Below are 19651 nucleotides of genomic sequence, written 5' to 3'. Positions count from 1 at the left end.
AGAAGTGAAACGTGCCGAGCCCCCTGCCTCACTCTTCTCAGCAGAGAATATTTTTTGAGTGCTTTAATCCCAGCCACGAAATCTGACTTGTCGGTTCCCCTTCAATTTTAGGCTCTGCGGCGCCCCGGCGGACTCGCTCTCCCTCCCCTCACAACTCCTGAAAATGGGCTCGTCCAGGCAGGGCGGCGCAGGCGCCTGAGGCGGCGAGCGGCGGGGGCTGGCCGAGCAGGGTCAGCAGTGGAGGGCGCCTTGCCTTCGCCTCCCGGAGCTGGCCCGGCTCCGGTGTCCAGGCCGCGCGTTTGGAGGCGCAGAGTCTTCGCGGGTGAATACCGCTTCCGCTCTCCGGGTGTGGCCACTAGTCGGGTGAGTCTCGGGGGTCCGGGCCGTTCGGAGGCGCGCTCTCTTCCTGGCCGCGTTGTGCTGGGAGGCCGCGGGACACCCACCGGGCCCCCCTCAGGTCCCTCTCACGGTCGCGCCCTGCCGTGTCCCGTCCTGCCGGGACTTCCCGCCGGCCTCGGGGGTCGGGACCGCCACGCTGGGTTTCCCGGGGCGGTAGAGGTCGACCTGAGCTCTCAGCCCTCGGGCATTTTCTGAGGATGCGCTGGTAGTTGAGAGCAGGCTTCGGGGTAGACATTCGGTCTCTGTCTCACAACTCTCGAGCTGGTGACCTTGGGCAGGCTTCTTCCTCCTCGGTTTCCTTGCCTGAGAAATGGGTGTAATCCAGCGCCTAGGTTGTGAGAAGCGCTTAACAACGTGTCTGACAAGGCGAGCGCTCCCTACGGTGTACGATTGTTATTGCTCTTGGGGATCCAGGCGTTCAGGGTTTGCTTGTGGGAGCCTGTTAGGGCGCCTCTCAGCTGCAGTGAAAATTTCCACCAGTCCGTCCTGCGATATGATAATCCAGTAAGATCCTCATCTGTAGACTTTTCAAGGAAAGTGACAGGCAGATCCCTTTTATCGGGTTTAAAGATGACAGAGCTTGTTTCACAATAAGTGGTTTATGAAGAGTTAAGTAAATCCTAGTACTGATTTAAATGCATAAAGGAAGTTTGCAATGACAAAGGAATTTTGTTGTAAGACACTCCTTGTGTCTCCTTTCCTGTTCTTACCGGCTGCTGCACATGTTTGGTTGATTTAAAATGACCCTCATTTCCCACCTTTTTTAAAAAAGAAAAACTATGTTACGGTCTGAATCAGTGCTCAAATCTGTGATAATACTGCATTCAGGAAACATTTATTGGGCATATACTATGTGCATTTAGGAGAATATCTCCTCCCCTACTAGCCTGTGTGTTCTTTGATGGTTATGGACTAGTTTTTTTTTTTTTTTTTTGCTCTGAACTTCAGGTGATTTGACAGAGAGCTCAGCACCGAGAAAGTGGTGATAAATCCCAGTTCAGGGAATGCTACAATTGGGCCCATGCCTTAAGAAACGACGTGAGGTTGCTGTCAGTAGCAGTAGGGGCATGGTCTGTACTCGAACCACTTGTCACCAACTCTGAAGCCTCTGTTTTGATTTGGTCATTTTGCAGCTGTGATAAGAAAAAGTGAGTGGGGAAGGTCGTGCCCTGTGTGTCTGCTACTTCTGCTCAATACTGTGCAGTTTGAAGTAGAGAGATACTAATTTAACTAATTCCAGAGCTGAAATTTCTGAAATTCGATTTAAAAAAAAATATATGTTTTAGAGAGCAGTTTTTTCCTGGAGAACAGATTCTTTAGGCTCTGAACAAGAGACTTCTGGCCTTGTTTTAAAATGACATTAGAAATTGTAACTGTAGTGTGAATTTCTTTCTGGTGAAGCCACACAATAGCAAAATCTCTCTAAAGAAAGCCTTAGTGGCATTAAAATGTAGGGGTTCCCTCTTGTGATTATAGATCTGCTGAAGTGTGTTATTAGAATGTTTCCTCTCTTTTCTTCACTAGAGTTCATTTATTGCTTGTGCTCAGTGTTTTTTTTTTTTTCTTCTTCTAAAATTGTGCCACCTGGTGGTTGAAATCTATCATAGACTGCTTGTTAGATTTTACCTCAGAGTCTTGGTAGAATAAGGTGAAGTAGTGAATAAAATAAAGCTGGAAGTTTTGTATCTTTAGCCAGAGCTCCCTATTGCTTCGACCCTCCCAGCTCGCCCCCAAGTAAAAGTTACGATTGCTTTGCAGGGACCTATTAGACAGTTATAAAAATATCAGATGTCACAGATGAACATTTTTAAGAGTTCAAGCAGACTGTTTTAATATCAATCTGTGCATACCTGAGGAAGTGGATGGGATTGGCATGGGGAGAGAAGAGCTGTAATTGTGAGAAATAAACTGTTCTGATGTTTTCTAAATGCCGGTGTAAAAATGGAACTGAAGTTTTGTGTTTAGCTAAATAATAACTGTTTGAATAGAGTTATCCCTCTCTTTCTCATTAGAACACCCCTACACTAAATCTTACCACAAATGAATGTTTCCTTCACTTTTTTTTTTTAATACAGTGTGTCTGTAATTATCTTGGTGCTACCTTTTGAAACTGTTTTCTCTATTCTTAACAATAACAAGTATTTATCCTTTGAGTGCAAATTTTATTTTTGGAAATGGCTTAAATTTAATTGTGAACTTAGATTTGAGAAAAAAAACTTAAGGATGCAATGTAAGAATATACTTTGTGACATCCTTACTTAACTTAACCAGTCTCTTGGGCACAGGAAGCCAGATAAATGAGAAGTTCACACAGCAGCTTGTTTCAATGTTGGACAGCTCCATGAAAATGACATCTGCCCCTGTAACTTCCAATTTGATTTCCAGTCCTGTCCTCGGACACATCTCAGAGTCAGTTCAGTTCAGCCTTTCCTATCAGGTGACAGAACACTTCAGATATACTAATGATACTACATTTGTCACACTTACTCTTGATATAGGTCTAGAGCTAATTGCGTTTTATGGAAGAAGAGACTTATGTTTCAGATTAAGTAGCCAAAGTGATATAACTTGTGAATATCTGTGTCCATAGTTTTTACCTTCAGACCCACATCTTCTCCCTTCAAATCCATTACTTGTCCTACTTATTCTGGCTGTTCTTTTTATCTATTTTCTCTGTTGTGGGTTTCCCTTAGTTAGTAAATATTCCCAATTTCATGAATGGCTTCCTGTTTAAACCCAACATCAGAGCCATCTCCTTCCTGAGCATTCGCCCCAAGGATATTCAAATTGTCAGTGTTCTGGACATGGCTGATCAGGACAAGCACAATACTTTTCTTTTTCTTGATGTGGACAGATACTCTTGTTTCTAGTAATACAGGATAGTATTACATTGACTTCTTTGAACCTAAGCCTGCAATTAGTCCCTATTGAACTTGTAGCTAACCAGAGGTTGTTTGGGGAGTAGTTTTTTCTATCTGAATTTATTTCATTCACAAACTGCTGGGAAGGCATATCTTTCTTATTTTGAAAGTGGGAGAAATCTGTCACGGTGAGAGATTACATTGGGTAGTAATTCTGCTATTTACTGTGTGACCTGGGGCTTAGTTTTGCTATGAAAATATGAGTAACACATATTTTGACCTACAAAAAAGCAATTTCTTGTGGTTTAACTGAATTTGGAAAGGTACCTGCTTCCTACAGTTATTGGAAGAATTATGAGACTTGTGCCTGCACATGGTAAGTATTCAGCAAATTATTTCTACTCTAATAATATATTGTTACAGCTTTGAACAAATGTTAAAAATAAGAATTATGGAATATATATTTGACTTTTATTCATTGCATGAAATGTTACTTGAGTTATAATAGTGTTTTTAGAATAGGCTTCTAAAGATGACTACTGAAAGGTGTCAGCATTCATTTAAATGTGCTCTAAGAACAATGTTCTTGTTTTATAGTTATACTTTGTATATTATACCCAAGAGTACCCCAGTACATATGCCTATGCACCAACAGTTAACCAAAGCCGGTGGATGGAAGGAAGGGGGAGGAAGAGAATATCTAACTAAAAAATGGGGTAGAGGCAAGAGGGGAATGATTGATAAAACGAGGAATTTGTCAGGTAAGGGATAAGATAAGTGTTTAGAACTTTAAGTTAAATAATAGCTTTCACCAAGAACGAGAAAAGGAAACTACTGTATATGAAACCATTTTCTTATTTGATATAATCATCTAGGATAAGTAGGTAGAAGGGAAGATAAGTAGGTAGAAGTACACCATAGCTGTATGCATACATATTTGAAGTAAACTTTTAAGGAAGGAGAAAAAAAATATGTACCATGGTATATATTTTTGCTTATATACAATGTGCATATGTGTGTTTATCTCAGTAACCAAGTGTTTCCTTAAATATTTACTTTGCCAATTAGAGAGAGCTTTTCAGTACCTCAGAAGTTTGTTTCTGAGCTGTAAAAGCACACATTTGAGGGCTGGTTCATACATACATGCAAAAATATTTTGTTAAATATACTTACAAAATAAAATGTTAAAGACATTTTCTAGATGACTAAAACCAGTGTACATCTTCCTTCAGAAAAAATAAGCAAGGCAGAAGCCAAATAACTCTTACTATATGTAAGTGTAGGTGTATAATATTGATATAATATTAGATGACTTAAATTGCTGTACTGTATGAGACCTTTTTTCTGAGGTAGAATATTTATATCATTTAAAAAGATTGTAGTCAGTGACAGGCAAACAAAACTTGAACTTGGCTGTGTTTTCAGTTTCCATTTCCAATACTCAAGTATTTTAACTTGGCACAATGGCCTGATTTGTGATCTTTAGTTGTGGTATGTTTGTGTGTGAGGCAGGGGGTGAGGTTGAGGTTATTAGTCACTCAGTGGAACAGTGATTTGATACTTTTATAAGCTGAAATCTGAAGTAGTAGGTATAATTCTCTGCAATTATTTGTTTAGTCATTTTTAAGGATTTCGTTTGTCAAGAGTAGAAGGTGGATAGGCTGTTTGAATTTCTTGAAACTTTTTTCACAACTTTATTAAGGCATAGTTTACATACTGTAAAATTTGCCCATTCTAAGTGGATTAAGTGATTTTAGTAAGCTTATACAATTATGCAACCATTACCACAATCCTATTTTAGAACATTTTTGTCACCCAAAGTTTTCTTTTTGCCGTTTGCAAATTAATCCTCACTCTCACCTTTGGACCTCCACATTGATCAGCTTTTGCCTCTACGAAATTGCCTTTTCTAGACATTGCATGTAAATAGAATCATACAGTACTGTCTTTTGAGTCTACTTTATTTCATTTAGCTTAGTGCTTTTGAGATTCCTCCATGTAGGCACACGCATAAGTTTATTCCTTTTTAGTGCTAAATAGTGTCCCATTGAGTAGATACACAAATTTGTTTATCCAGTACTTGGTTGTTAGACATTTGGATTGTTTCCAGTATTGACTGTTATGAATAATGCTATGAACATTCATATATAAATCTTTGTGGGGATATATGTTTTCATTTCTCTTGGGTGTGTTCTTAGGAGAGAAATTTCTAGGTCATATGTTAAGTTTATGTTTAACTTAAGAAACTACTAAATTGTTTTCCAAAGTGTCTGTACTACTTAACCTTCCCAGTAGCATTGCACGAGATCCCTTTCCACCACATTGTAAGCAGTGCTTGCTACTGTCTAATTTTTTGATTATAGCTATTCTGGTGGATGTAGTGTCTCACTGTGGTTTAAATTTCCATTTCTCTAGTGACTAGTGATGTTCATGTGCTTAAATAACCATTCCTATATCCTCTTTGGTGAAATATCTATTTAAATTTTTTGCCCATTTTGGGGGTATATTTTAAACTCTGGATTGTTTGAAAACTTTGTATGTTTTAGGTGCAAATCCTTTGTCATATATGATTTGCAAATATTTTCCTTTAGTGCGTAGCTTGTAGAGCAGCTACACACTATTTTATTTTTTAGAGCAGTTTTAGGTTCCTAGCAAAATTGAGCAGAAAGTACAGAGAGACCCCCTAAGCCCCCTCTGCCCACAGATGCCCTGACTCTCCCCCACAGTCAACATCCTCCAAGAGTGGTATGTTAATTACAATTGATGAGTCTACATTAACATGTCATTATCACCCAAAGGGTGACTTGTCTTTTCATTTTCTTAATTTTGAAAATGGAAAGTTTTTAATTTTGATAAGTTTTAACCAATTTATTCTTTTATGGATTTTGATGTATCTTTGCCCAACCTAATGGATTTCCCTGGTGGCTCAGACGGTAAAGTGTCTACCTACAATGCCGGAGACCTGGGTTTGATCCCTGGGTTGGGAAGATCCTCTGGAATAGGAAATGGCAACCCACTCCAGTACTTTTGCTTGGAAAATCCCATGGATGGGGGAGCCTGGTAGGCTACAATCCATGGGGGTGCAAAGAGTCGGACACGACTGAGAAACTTCACTTCACTCACTTTTGCCCAACCTACTGTCATGATTTCTCCTGTTTTCTTTCTTGGAACTTTTAAAAGATTAAAATAGTTAATTGGTTCTTTCCTTTGGTAATCTCTTCTGAGTTATAAAGAATTGGTTTAAGAGAGAAATGAGTGAATAGAGAAATAGGTGAATGTAACTATAGCAAACACTTCAAAGTAATGTTTTATCTTAGACCTTGAATGCTAATTTTCTTTTTTGTGAATCAACCAGTTAAACCTAATTTCAGGGAATTTTTAGATTCTTGTTTTCATTGTAATAATTGCATTTTATGGATAGATCTCCTAAACTTGAAAAAAAAAAACCACACCTGCATCTTGTTTCTCTTCATGGTTTAGCTAGATTTTCTCAGCCAGATGTTACTTAGGAAGAAAGCAGTCTATATTAATTCACACTAATGTGAGACTGACTAATGGCCCTTTAACCCTTATACATTTTAAAAGGGTTAATAGGCCAGTTCTCTTCATTGGTAGGATTTTACCTGAATAAAATGAGTTGTAATCTATTTCAGGAATATGAGAAAAGTAATTGAAGTCAGGCTTGTTAACATAGGGAAGCTGTTTCTGGTATAGCACCTATTTCAAGGATCAGGTCTCTTGAGTCTGCTTTTTTCTGAACCTGCATGTTCTCTAAATACTCCTGATAACCCACGGAATCTAAGTCATTGGATAGGGAGGTGAGGCTCAGGTTTAATTTGCCTAAGGTCACCTTTCTCTTCTGATAAAGGTCACTAAAATTTCTTATGGAAAATAATTTTAGATGGTATTAACAAATACAGTCACACATATTCAAGACACTCTTGTATCCACAGGTTGCTCTGCTGTGTTCCATCTCCTCCTAAAGATGCATCCTGACTTATCTCCACACTTGCATACTGAAGAGTGCAACGTCTTGATTAACTTGCTTAAGGAATGTCACAAAAATGTAAGAGTTCAGAAAATAACCCTGAAGCAACAGTGGAACCTAGATACAATACAGTGATGTAAAATGTTATCTCCATTAATAGAAGGAAATGATAATGTCTTAGTATGGATCTTAGCTTAGTAAAGATTAGCAGTTGATGCTTGTTATTTGTTTTTAGAAACTACTTCCTTTTTAAGATGAGTAGAAAATCAAGCCTAGTAATTTTATTAGGGAGCTTCTGAAGTGATACATAGTAGTTACAATCCATGTTCCTTGACATCTATCATTATGTGCTTAAAGGAAGTTGAAACATTTTTTATAATTACATGTTAACTAGATTTAAATTATGACTGGCCTTATTTGGCAGTTTTACTTAATGGTTGCTGTGTGCTTAGTCGCTCAGTTGTGTCTGACTCTTTGTGACCCCATGGACTGTAGCCAGCCAGCCTTCCCTGCCCATGGGGATTCTCCAGGCAAGAATACTGGAGTGGGTGCCATGCCCTCCTGGTTAGTGGAATAGAAATAAAATTCCATTTTTAAAACCAAAATAGAAAATAGGCCCATTTTTGCAATACATTAAATTTGACATTTACAGATGTCAAAGTTTTTTTTTTTTTTTTAATATATTTGGTGTATGAGACAGTTATAAGAAGCATTTGTATTTTTAACTTTGCATGATGCATCATTTCCTTCATGTTCTTCATAAACTGTAGATATATCAGATTCTTATTTAAATGAGTAAAATCTTAAGACTAAAAGTGAGGTAGTAAGGAATGTTGGTGACCTATGAAATCCGATATTCTTTGAAACAGCAAAGAATGCTGTTGATGACAATACACTTTCAGCAAACTATTTCCACCATACATCTAGATTAATAATTGATATTGTAAGTCTTTTTAACTTTAACCATTCTGTGGATGTGTAATAGTATATTATTTGGTTTTAAATTGTGTTTCCCTTGGGCTGATGACTTTAGGCATCTTTTCATGTATTTATTGGCCATTCACATAATGTCTTTTGCCTATATTTAAAAACTGGGTGTTTGTCTTGTTATTGAATTGTAAGAATTATTTTTATCATTCAGCATACAAAGTGTGTTGTGAATATTTTCTCCCAGCCTGTGGAGTCCTTTTTTATTTTCTTAAAGATGTGTTACAAAGAGTTTGTAAGTTTGATGAAGTCTGTAATAATTTACCAGGTTTTTCATTCATTGTTTATGTTTTTTTTTTGTTCTAGGGATCTTTGTCAATTTCCTGTTCACAAAGAGTTCTCTCCTATTTTTTTCTTCTGGAAATTTTATAGTTTTAGTTTTTGAAATTTAGGTCTGTGATTCAAATTAATTTTTGTGTATGTTGTGAGGTATGAGTCAAGGTTTATTTCTCTCCCTGTGGATACCCAGTTTTTCCAGCACCACTTGTTGAAGAGCTTTCTTTCCCCACTAAATTACCTTGGTGCTTTTGTCAAGAATCAATTGCCCATATGTGAATGGGCCTACCTCTGGGCTCTCTAGTCTGTTCCACTGATTTATATGTTTATTCTTAACACAGTTGATTTTGACATTATCTTACTGGGGCCACCTGGTCTCATGACTGTTCTGTCTTAATTCACTTGCATTGCATCTAGACTGATCTCTCAGTCCTAAGTTTAATCATTGTTGCCCTTTAATGGCTCTCTTTGCCTGTAGAATAAATTCTACATTTCTTTGTGTTTCGAGGCCTTCATGTACTGGCCCCTGCTTACACTTGGGCTTGACCACCCTCCTACCCGGCATCCTTCCTGCTCACTCTGTCTGCAGTTGTACTGGAGCATGTTTCTGTCTTCTGGGCTTTTGTACTTGCTTTTTCCCTTTACTTAAAGGTTTCCTCACTGTCTCCACTTCTCACTTGCTTGATAAGGTTTTATCATCCTCCAGGCTTTATTCTGCTTAATTTGTCATTTCCTCTTCTTTTTCTTTCTTGGCCTGGATTCCCTTGGTATAATTACTCTATACTTCAGTAATACTTTACGTATTATTTCCATCTTTATGGCAGTTACTCTCACACTTTTTAGTCTCAGAACTCCTTTACACTCTTCAGAGTTATTGAGGACCCCAAAGAACTTTTGTTTATGTGGGCTATGTCTGTCAATATTTGTTGAATTGGAAGTTAAAACTGAGAAATTGAAAAATATTTATTTTAAAACGACAATAATAAACCATTACACATTAATAGTTATTTTTCATATAAAAAGACCTTATTTTCCAAAACAATAAAAAGGTGAAAAGAATGACATTGCTTTTACATTTTTGCAGTTCTTCTTAATGTTTGGTTTAATAGAATACAGCTGGATTCTCATATGTGCCACTATGCTCAATCTGTGGTGATATTACAGGTCGTGTAGCCTCTGGAAAAATCTACTGTACCCTTGTGAGAGAATGAAAGTGAACAAAACAAATAAGATCCTCAGTTATTAGGAAGATAGGTTTTACCTTCTCCTGAAAAGGTTTTGAATAGTCCTGGGACAACACTTTGAGAACTGCTGCTGTATAGTGATCACTTCATATTTTGTCTCTTCCTTCTGACTCTGAGCTATGAGAGTGGGGCCCAGGTCCACCATGCTCACAATTGTGTCCCAAGTGGCTGTGACACTGTCCTCCATACCCTGATTGATTCACTTATCCAATCAGTAGCTCTGCCAATTTGCTCTCTAGAAATAGACACCAGGTATTGGAGGCTCATGCCATGTGTATACAAGAGCAATACAGTCCAAGGGCATTTCTTTTACTTTTCAACTTTTTGTTTTATATTGGAATATAGCCGATTAACAATATTGTGATAGTTTCAGGTGGACAGCAAAGAGGCTCAGCCATACATATACATGTGTCCATTTTCCTCCACATTCATGGACATTTCTTTTATCAATGCCACTGGGGCATTTTAGGGTTTGTTTTTCATGTAACGTCACAGAGTATTATTCTCATTTGGGCTTAATGTTGAGGTGAAAGTTAGAGTATAAATTAGCTTTTATCTTGAATTTTTTTAAAAATTTTTTTGTTGTCTTGAATTTTTAAAATAAGATGTATGAATATGGGATGATATCAATAAATATAAAGTAAACTATGAAATATTGCCTTACATTCTAAAAATTTAATCCTGTCTATTGTTTCTGTTTGACCAGAAGGTGTATGAAAAAGCATTGTCCCTTTGTATTGTCAAGAAGGTAGTTTATGCAAAGGAATTATTTATCCTGAAAAGGTCATTAGGTAATCACTAGGAAACCTTAAATCCTTGCCAGAAAAACTCTGATCATTTATTCAGTGTGGACAAGAAAAGTACATTTAAAGTGGTAAAGAAACAGGGAAAAAAGAAATAGCATGACTGTTACTAATAGCATGACTATTACTAATTATGTGTTGTCTGGTTTCCATGAAAGCCTTAATTATAAAGAAAAGGGAAAAAGTGCTTATTGTTACAAGTTCAGCATTTATGGCATGTCATTATAGGAGATCACCATGCTCTCTGACCTACCCTTAAAAATGGCAATGTGTAAGCACACTAATTATGGCAAAGCAGAACAGACTTTGAATATTAGGCATTGATTTCCTTTTATTGTGAATTAGTGACTTGTATATGGCCCATACAGGCTGTGTAATATTAGTGTTATGTGTTTTTAATTTATTTTGATGACATTTTGAATAGAGGCAAATGAGAAAATGGCTTTGGCACCAAGCGTTTCATAGGTAACTCTTCTATGGGACAGGAGTGTTTGCTCATGAAGGAAGTTACTGTCATGTCAGTATGGCTATACTGCATTTTGACATCACTCTGCAGTAGAGGATGGATAACATGCCCTTAAAGAAAGGGTATTAGGTAATAAAATGCTTTTCACTAGGTCATTATGAGGTTTTGGCAGGTTAATAGGCTTCTCTTCTATCAAAGAAAAGTCTTTTATTTTTCATTTCTACCTATAGGACATTCCTTCCTTTTTTGTAGGAATGCTAGGGTAAGCCCATTTATTAGTATATTTTGTACTTGTGGGTTAACTGTTTGATTAGCTATTAGCTGTTTGCTTATTGACAAGGTGACACATTAAATATTTCAATTCTGAGCCAGAGACCTTAGCATATTATGGGATGAAATATTTTACCCCTTTTCTTCCTTTTAGCACAGCATTCTGAAATTTTTTGGTCATTGCAATGATCTTGATCGGGAGATGAGAAAATGCTTGAAGAATGAGGTAAGGAAAACATTAAAGAATGGAAATGGTTGAGCAGTAGAAAAGAATATTTTGGAGCAATATTATTTATTAATACCATTATTAAGTTTTTTTTTGGCAAGTTTTCATATAACACCAAAACTTGACTTTATAGGTATGTCTTCCCCTAAAGTCAAGAGGAGAAATGAAAGCGTCTTCTGGGGACAGTTTTGGAACATTGCTGGTTTTTTTGCATGTACATAAATGAAAGCAACTATCTTATAATAATCACTGTAACTCCTCTGGATGAATGTTAAGGTTTGAGAAGTTGAATCTGTACAGCAGAAAGAATTGTTGATCAGCTTTTAGCTCTAGCAGGTAACTAAAACTCTGGGCCTCAATTTCCTTGTATAACATGAGGAGGTTAGATTTAGGCTCTTTCCAGCTTTAAAATTTGGAATTTCTTTATAATTATAGTATATACAGCCCATAGGGATCTAGTTTGACTTGTTTGGAAAGACTCATTTCCTGAACACAGCTTTAGGTTATGACTTGGACTTGGGCAAATAGCCAAAGTTTATTGACTTTTTGTAGGTACCGCAGACTGAACAGAGTGAGTTTTAAATCTTTGAAAAGAAATTAATTCCATTTCTGTTTTATTCATCAGAAATTTTATGTCCAGAACCTTTAAAAATATGTAACTACTAAAAATCTGTCTTCCAATTTTCATTTTCTGTACTTTTGAACTTTCTCCCCCCATGAGCCTCATATTGAAAGGTATTAGATATTTGAAGACATTCAGCATCTATCGTTAATCATTTTTTCCTGGTTTCTACTTTGGGCTTTTTTCCTCCCTCCTTCCTGGAATCCCTTTACAGCGTCTTTACTGTTTGAAGAGCTTCCTGGAGTTCTGATAATTTTCTTCATGTGCACAAATGGGTATATGTATACGTGTTTTAAACTGATTTTTGAAACACTTTTTCTTTATATGTAAAGAGTATTTTGTATGGAAGTTAAACCTAGGGCTGTCTTCCTTTTTTAATAAGATTATGGAAAAATAAGCCCATAGTGTTTTATTTGGTATAGGTATTTATTTCTTATGTGCTTTCAGTTGTGTAAGATAGCCTTTTTCCTAAGTTTAGATTTTTTTTATCCTCACAATTTAGTGATTTTTGTCATTGGTTTGGTGATTATATCTTCATATGAAAATTTCCCCCCCAGGTGGTCCTGAGCTGTCAGGAACTATTTGGTAGAAGAATGTTGGTAGATTTAATCCTTTAAATTTTAAATTCTTATTTTGTCCCAATTTGTTTTTGTAAAAATTTCAGATTTTTTCCTTGACTACTTTCTAGTCCTCTCTGTGGTTTTTATGTTGCTTCATTTCTTGATTTATAGATTGTCTTCTATCTGTTCTTTCATCCTTCAGTTCTCCAAACATGTGCTCATTTATTTCCTCTCTGCTTTTAATGCTTCCCAGTTTCCCATTTACTGCTCCTAATGCTCTCCTCCTACCGTTTCCTTCATGTGTCATTTAAGTACTTCATTCTCTGAAGCCTTTAACTAGAAAAAAGGTCTGGCCAGTTCTTTCTGACCCTCTCTTTGCTGCTGTGTTGCTGCTTTTGTCCTTTTTATTAAAATAATCACTAATACTACTAGTTTTGCAATGTCCTCTTTTGTTCCTCTTACTTGTTTGGTTTGGTTTCTGCGTTGTTTGGTGGCATTTTGTGAATAACATAATAGTCACCCTTTGTATCTTTTTTTTTTTTTTTAATTCAGGGGCCATCTTGACTCCCTTTGGAAATTTCATAACATATATTTTAATATAAGCTCTGTTTTAATTTGCTCTATGAAGACTTACTTTAGAATCCTCTTTCCAAGCTGATTTTAGAGGCTTCATATGATATGAAGAGAGATATCAAATATTTTTCTCAGAGCAGGTATCCCTCCATGTTCTAGAATTTTCTTCTTTAACCTTTTAAAGCAATGAAATGCCCTTCTCCCCCTAGCAGTCTTATGAGGAAAATTAATGTAGGGCAGATAAAAGGAATGTTTTTGTTAAAGAGACCTGGTGCTTCATCTGTTATTTGAAGTGACCCTTCGATGAGGAAAAAAACAAGTTTGAAAATTGCTACTATTTCAGAAGATATGTTAGAACTCTTGAGTCAAAACTTTAGACTTAGAAAACTGCTTAAAGATTATCTAGCCCAACTCCTTATATTTGAGGTTACTGGCCCAGAAAATCAAGTAAGTACCTCAAAGATATGAATGTCAGGGCTCAGGGGACGGAAGCTTGAGTTCCTGGTTAGTGCTCTGCCACTAATCTTTTGTTTCTTTGGCTTCTTTCTGTATCTGACGGCTGAAAGATTTTGATGTCCAGCTGTTTACATGTACTCAGTTTTTTCAACTTGAATCTGCTTTTACTTTTTTCCTACTCTACCTAAGAACTCCTCTTGCACCTTTAAAATATATCTTTATTGGTGTATATATTATAAGCTTAGTATGTAAATAGTGACATAATCTGCTGTCTCTTTTCTCTCCCCTTCCTTTTATTTTCTAGTACATGGAAAAGAGGAACAAGAGCAGGGAACTTGGCAACGCAATGCGAAAGAGACTTTTTAATCCTCCAGAGGAATCTGAAAACTAGATCTTATTTTCATTGGATGCCTTGCCTGAGAGAAGACCCAAGACTCTTGGTTGGTAACTGAAGGAATCCTGTTGCATTTGGTCCCTAAAATCCTTTGAATGGAAAGTGATCTATGAGAAATCAAGCCTTGGAGAAGTATGGAAGCCCTGAATCTGGAATGTTTGTCGGGCAGAGCTGTTTGTACCCTCCCTCCTCTACCAACGCATCTGAGACTTCTGTTTCTTTCCTTTGCCTATGACCTGTTAACATTTCAGTACTTTAACCTTCAATAAAACCATTGATTCTAATCATATTTCCTCTGTTCTTTTAGGCTGTCTTGGAATTAGGGCTGAATGGTGCCATTAGACTTCTCTTTTTGCAGTGTGGCACTTCTGGAGCCTAAACATTGAAAGCACAGCAAGAGTTTGGGGAAATCCCAGCTGTGTTAACTCTGAAAATGTTCCAACTTGATTGTTTTTAAAGAGCTCTTTTCCAAAAGGTTAAATGTTTAACACTGATAAAATTGCTTCTGGCTAGGATTTAAGTCTGAGCAGACTTAGCTTTTCCATTTGGTTGAAGGGCCGACCCTGGGTGCCAGTTATCTCCTGAGGCTGTGTGCTTCCTTTTTGCTGGGTGCATGGTTCTTCTTCCCAGATTCATTTCTAGCAGCCATCCTGCCAATGTTCCTTTTGCCATGCAGTGTTTCTGAGACCTGTGAATCTGGAAGCCAGCTTCCAGTCATGGCCACAGCAGGGGCTTGAACTTCCTGTTGGATAAGGTTTCAGCTGACTGTGAGCCATGAGTTCCTTGTAGTGAACTCTGTGTACATGTATGGTAGGAGGCCTTGTTGAGCGTCGGTGTTTACTAGTGATTTCCCCATCACAAGAGGCATTGAAAAGGCTGGACATTCATTTAGCAAAGGAGTTAAACAGGGTAACAGATTTAGTGAAGATATGGAGGAAAAAGCAGAATTAATTCTGAGGTCCCTTTTAAGACTCAGATTTATGAATATTTATTCAGTCACCTCTTTCCCTCCCAGCCTCCCTGAGACCAAGTACAGGTACAAAAGTGAGACATTGTGTCTTCAGAAGCTTGTAGTGAGCTGAAAAGTTGACTGTTAGAGCAGTATAGTAAGTACCATGATTAGTCAGGTGCCATGGAAACATAGGGCATCCATCCCCAGCCTTCAGGAAGAAGCCATTCCAAGAAAGCTACTTAGCAAAGATGACCTTTGGCAAACAGTGAAAATGAAATACATTCTCAGGAACTTAAAGTTGTTTAACCTGAACAGAATACGAGAACTGCTAGTAAAGGAAGATCACAAACAGCTTTGAATTCTGTTGCAATTTTATCTTCAGTGCTGTGATAACCACTTGGGGGTTTAGAAGTGATGATTAGGGATTTATGGGGGGCCTTATTTGGAAGGATGATGTGTTTCACTCTGTACTTCAGTAATATTTTTCTGATTATGGTTTGGGGCATAAATTGAAAGAGATGGGAGATTATACCCAGGAAGACCAGTTTGGGTTTTTCCCCAATATAAATGAGAAATTGGGGCCTGAGTTAAGAAGGGCTTGGGGATCAGGGTTTTGAGGGAAATTTGGACCTAGAATCAGCATTTCTGACCACGTGGAGGGTTTAAGAAGAGTCCAGGCAGCCTCTGGCGTTTGATTTATGTTTCATGCTGATGGTCCCTGCCCGGTGTGAGAGGGAGTTCAGCAGAGGTGTGGGGTGCATTGCAGAGTTTGCAGTATGTGTGTGTAAGATCCGGGTGGAGAGGGTTGCTTTTAGACTTCTGAGTGTTAGAACCTAGAGCTTATTAGGATCACAGACTAGAGCAGAATTGGGAGATGACAGCATGCAGGTGGCAGCTAATGCCCTGTGGGCCATGTCTGTAGTGAACTGTGAATGTTTATAGAGCAAAATGAAACCTTGGGGTCACTTAATTTTTTAAAACTTGTGTAAGTAGCATCTTTTTATGGAGCATTCAAGCAATTTGTAAGTTTTACAGAGTAAAAGTTAGGCACCCTCCTTGACACCCCGGGATTCCTTGATGCCCCAGACGTCTCTAGCCGTCAGTTGGGTGAGTTTCCTCTATACATTTACACAGATATTTCAGGTCAGGAGAAGAAGCCCTGTATGCAGAGAAGGAGCAGGCATAGAGGTAGAAGATAAACTGTAGGAAAATGTGCCTCAGATTGTCAAGGGGGTTAGGGAGGAGGGAGTTTCATTGAGTCAAAGTAGGGCTGAGGTGCCAGGTGGTTTGGTTGCTCTGTCTTGTGTGACCTTAGAACAGTGTAGTGTGGGGTGGGGAGAAGTGGGTGGGAGCCCAGGTGGAACTGAGGATTCAAGCACCTTTGAAAAGTCTTGACTCTGAAGAGAAGGGCAGTGCTGTATTGAAAGATGGTCTTCAAAAAAATCGAAAGAAGTTGGGGAGTGGCACTTGGGAATGGATATATGTTGAAAGAATGCCAGAAAAGAAGGATTCATTTGTGGAGTAAAGTTCTTTGAGGATGCGAAAATGAATGAGATTCAGGGCTCAGGCTGACAGTGATAATGTTTTTTTTCCAGAAGACAAATTAGAAACTTTGAAAACTTGAAGCACTATAGGAAGTGATAAGTGTTCCTTTCACAGAGCAATAAATGCCTATTTGTGCAGGATGCAGTGCTGTTTCTTCTCCAAAGAGTTAAGAGGTTCTTTCTGAGCACCGGAAGCTCAGACACACTAACATGGTCGCCGGTGACCAGTGACAAGCTGGTAAACGTTTAATAACTGACTCTCAGGAAAAAACAAATGAAACCACTCATTTGTAGCTTTTGCGATTTTCCATGGTGTAAAGTCCTGCCATGACAGATTTTAAGGTACCCAGCTGACCTAGCTGAAGCTGGCGTAGGGAAGAGAGGTGGGCACAGGAGTCCCTCCTGAGCTGACACCCACCCTCACAACATCCCCTGCTCCACAGAAGGAGTCACCCTTGATTGCTCCCCAATTGTCACCTTTCCCACCTCCAGCGTTTGGTGAGTTGAAAGTACCTGTAACTGAGGTGTATGCTGAAGCAAGAGTGTTGTGACTTCTGTGGCAGGGTAACTTCAGTCCAGGACTCCTGGAATCCAGAGAGTGTCCGGGGCATGTCATTTTGTAGAGGAATGAATAACCATTTGCCAGGTGAATTAGGAAGAAAATGAGACCTGCCTCTGCCCTGAGGGTTGGGTTTGTGTCCCAGGAGCTCAGATGCCTCCTGCCCTCAACCCTCCTCTCCATAATCACACCATGATAGCCATCTCAAGGATTTTGGGGATCTTCCTGGCTGTGTGACTTCTCAAGGAGTGCTCAGCCTGAATTTCAACTCTTATTTTTAAAACGAGGTTGTCAGACTAGTATATAGTGCTGTTTACCTCAAGCTGACAAAGCACTAACTAATCAGTGGGAGAAAACTTTGTTTTGTAATTTAAAAAAATGCTATGACTGTGAGAGGAATTTAGCCAGGGTGTTTTTGCTCTTTTGTGTTGTTTTCCCTCTGAAGTTCCATCCTATCTAGATTTCGCTTCCTACCTTCATGTCTCTTTCTGACTGCTATAAGGTACCACTTTTCCTCATAGGACTGAGTCATATATATGCCTCAAGAGTATGGAGGCTAAATCAAGGGTCACAAATACTGCTGAGAGCTCCTCTCCTTGCTCTGGTCTGACTTCCCTCTAAACAACCAACCTTCTTTCTATTGCTGGGGAAGTGCTTTTCATGTCCTGCCCGGAATATTCCAGCTGTTCCTAATTTCTGTACAATAACATGCACACCTAAGGCCTTGGCCATATGAACCCTTTCTAGTTTTCTAGTTCCTTCTAGGAAGGGAGTTTGTGAAGGAAAAAATGCTATGGAGCTGGCACACAGTGAGCAAGGGAGAGAGGAGGAAGGAGTTTTCTTCATCTCCTTAAATACTTAAGTAGTGTTACTTAATACCTTGCTGTAGTAAATACTTTTCTGCCATCACATACTACACTCTATCCTTTTTAATGTACTTTATTATATGTTATGTGTTTTATGCTCACTGCTAGTCTTATATATTAATATATTTCTAGTTAATTTTTGTTGTCTGAAGCATGTTCTCGCGGATTCCTCAAGAAAGTCTCATGGAAACAGTACTCCCCGGGTTTTGGCATAATGATAACAGTTTGTCTGTACTGTTAAAGAAGGAGTCTTGATTCTAATGATTTTTCTGACTTAGTATGAAGTCTTTATTGCCTTTGCATAATATTAAACAAATACTATGCTTTCTGAGATTCCTTGGCTTTCCTCTTCCATTTTTATCTGAGCCCTCACTTTTCCATGTCTCTGTTCTTCTATCCTGCTCAGCTTTTGTTCTACTCAGCATTTCCTCCCTTTTATCCTGCTCAGCATTTCCTCCCCAGGTTGGGATCTTATCCTGGAAAGGAACCCTGGAAGATGGGTGTTGAAAGTTCACAGAAGCTAAACTGTTTCACCCCTTTCCACACTATCCAGGGGCCCCTTTTTTAAAACAAAAATTGTTTTTAAATTAAAGGATAATTGCCTTACAGTATTGTGTTGGTTTCTACCAAACATCAGCATGAGTCACCATGGGCCCCTTTTAACTCACCCACAATTGAAGTAGGCAAAAACCCACCCAGTTGCAACTGCTAGTCTCAGATTGGCTTGTCAAGCTTCGCCATGAATATTCATTGACTACTTTGGGCGTTTCAGATGCCCTATTGCTTCTCTGCTTCTTACCATGTAGTAGATGCTGGTATATCACGGCTCTGTGGCACTTGGTTTGCCTTCTGTTTTACTTTGTGGGTTACCTGTTTGTCTACTTTTGTCACAAATATTGTCCTTGGGCCTTTTGTTTGTTTATTTTGGTATTATCTAGTTTCTCTGTTTTTATGTGGGGATTTGGAAAGATCTAAAATAAATGTGCTCCACAGCCATCTTTCCAGAATTTCTTGTCATTACCCATCATGTACACCTGATTAACAAAGGCTAGAATTAATTAATATCTCCTGAGTAGAATGTACTTTAACTTATACCTTATTGTTATTTCCTATCCAGAGATGTCTCTTTTTTATCCCTTAAAGTTTTGGTTTTTAACTTCAGTATGTGTTTAGGTTTGCCATAGGTTGCTTGTCATTCCATCTTGTATCCCACTGTTTCTAACTTTAATTACTTTCCTTCTGAAAATCAAACCTTTGAGGTTCTTTTAGTCAGCGTCACTAGTTGTAAACTCTTTCAGAGTTTGCCTGAGAATGTATGAATTTTGTCCTCACCTTTTATGGTATTTTGGCTGGGTATAGAATTCTAGGTTATCATTTTCTCTCATCATTTTGAAGAACTTTTCTTACTATCTTCTGGCTTATTGTTTCAAATTTTTTATCACCTTACCTTTCTTTCCTGCCTTCTTGGTAATTTTCTTAAATCTATTTTCCAGTTTACTAATTATCTCTTCTGCTTTGTCATCCCCACTGTTCAAACAGTCCATCAAGTTTTTTATTTCAATGACTGATTTTCCCTTTCTAAAAGTTTTATTTGGTATATTTTCA

General features: G+C 38.2%; 1 protein-coding gene across 1 annotated transcript; it reads left to right on the top strand.

The window, feature by feature from the left end:
• The first annotated feature begins 82 nt into the window (after positions 1 to 82).
• On the top strand, positions 83 to 14414 carry CMC2 (C-X9-C motif containing 2). Its single transcript, XM_065925080.1, has 4 exons — positions 83 to 363; positions 7214 to 7326; positions 11449 to 11520; positions 14036 to 14414. Exons 2-4 carry the CDS (start codon positions 7246 to 7248, stop codon positions 14120 to 14122), a joined length of 240 nt encoding a protein of 79 aa, XP_065781152.1. The 5' UTR covers positions 83 to 363; positions 7214 to 7245; the 3' UTR covers positions 14123 to 14414.
• The last annotated feature ends 5237 nt before the right edge of the window (positions 14415 to 19651 follow it).

The sequence above is a fragment of the Muntiacus reevesi genome, chromosome 2 (genome assembly GCF_963930625.1).
Source record: "Muntiacus reevesi chromosome 2, mMunRee1.1, whole genome shotgun sequence".
Taxonomy (NCBI): Eukaryota; Metazoa; Chordata; class Mammalia; order Artiodactyla; family Cervidae; genus Muntiacus; species Muntiacus reevesi.
The sequence above is the reverse complement of the archived record's forward strand: the minus strand, read 5'-3'. Positions and strand labels throughout refer to the sequence as shown.

Coding starts and splice junctions, on each gene's coding strand:
- CMC2 (XM_065925080.1), top strand. CDS start 7,246: ATGCATCCTGACTTATCTCCACACTTGCATACTGAAGAGTGCAACGTC. Junction 7,327..11,448: donor TTAAGGAATGTCACAAAAAT/GTAAGAGTTCAG, acceptor TCTTCCTTTTAG/CACAGCATTCTGAAATTTTT. Junction 11,521..14,035: donor GAAAATGCTTGAAGAATGAG/GTAAGGAAAACA, acceptor TTTATTTTCTAG/TACATGGAAAAGAGGAACAA.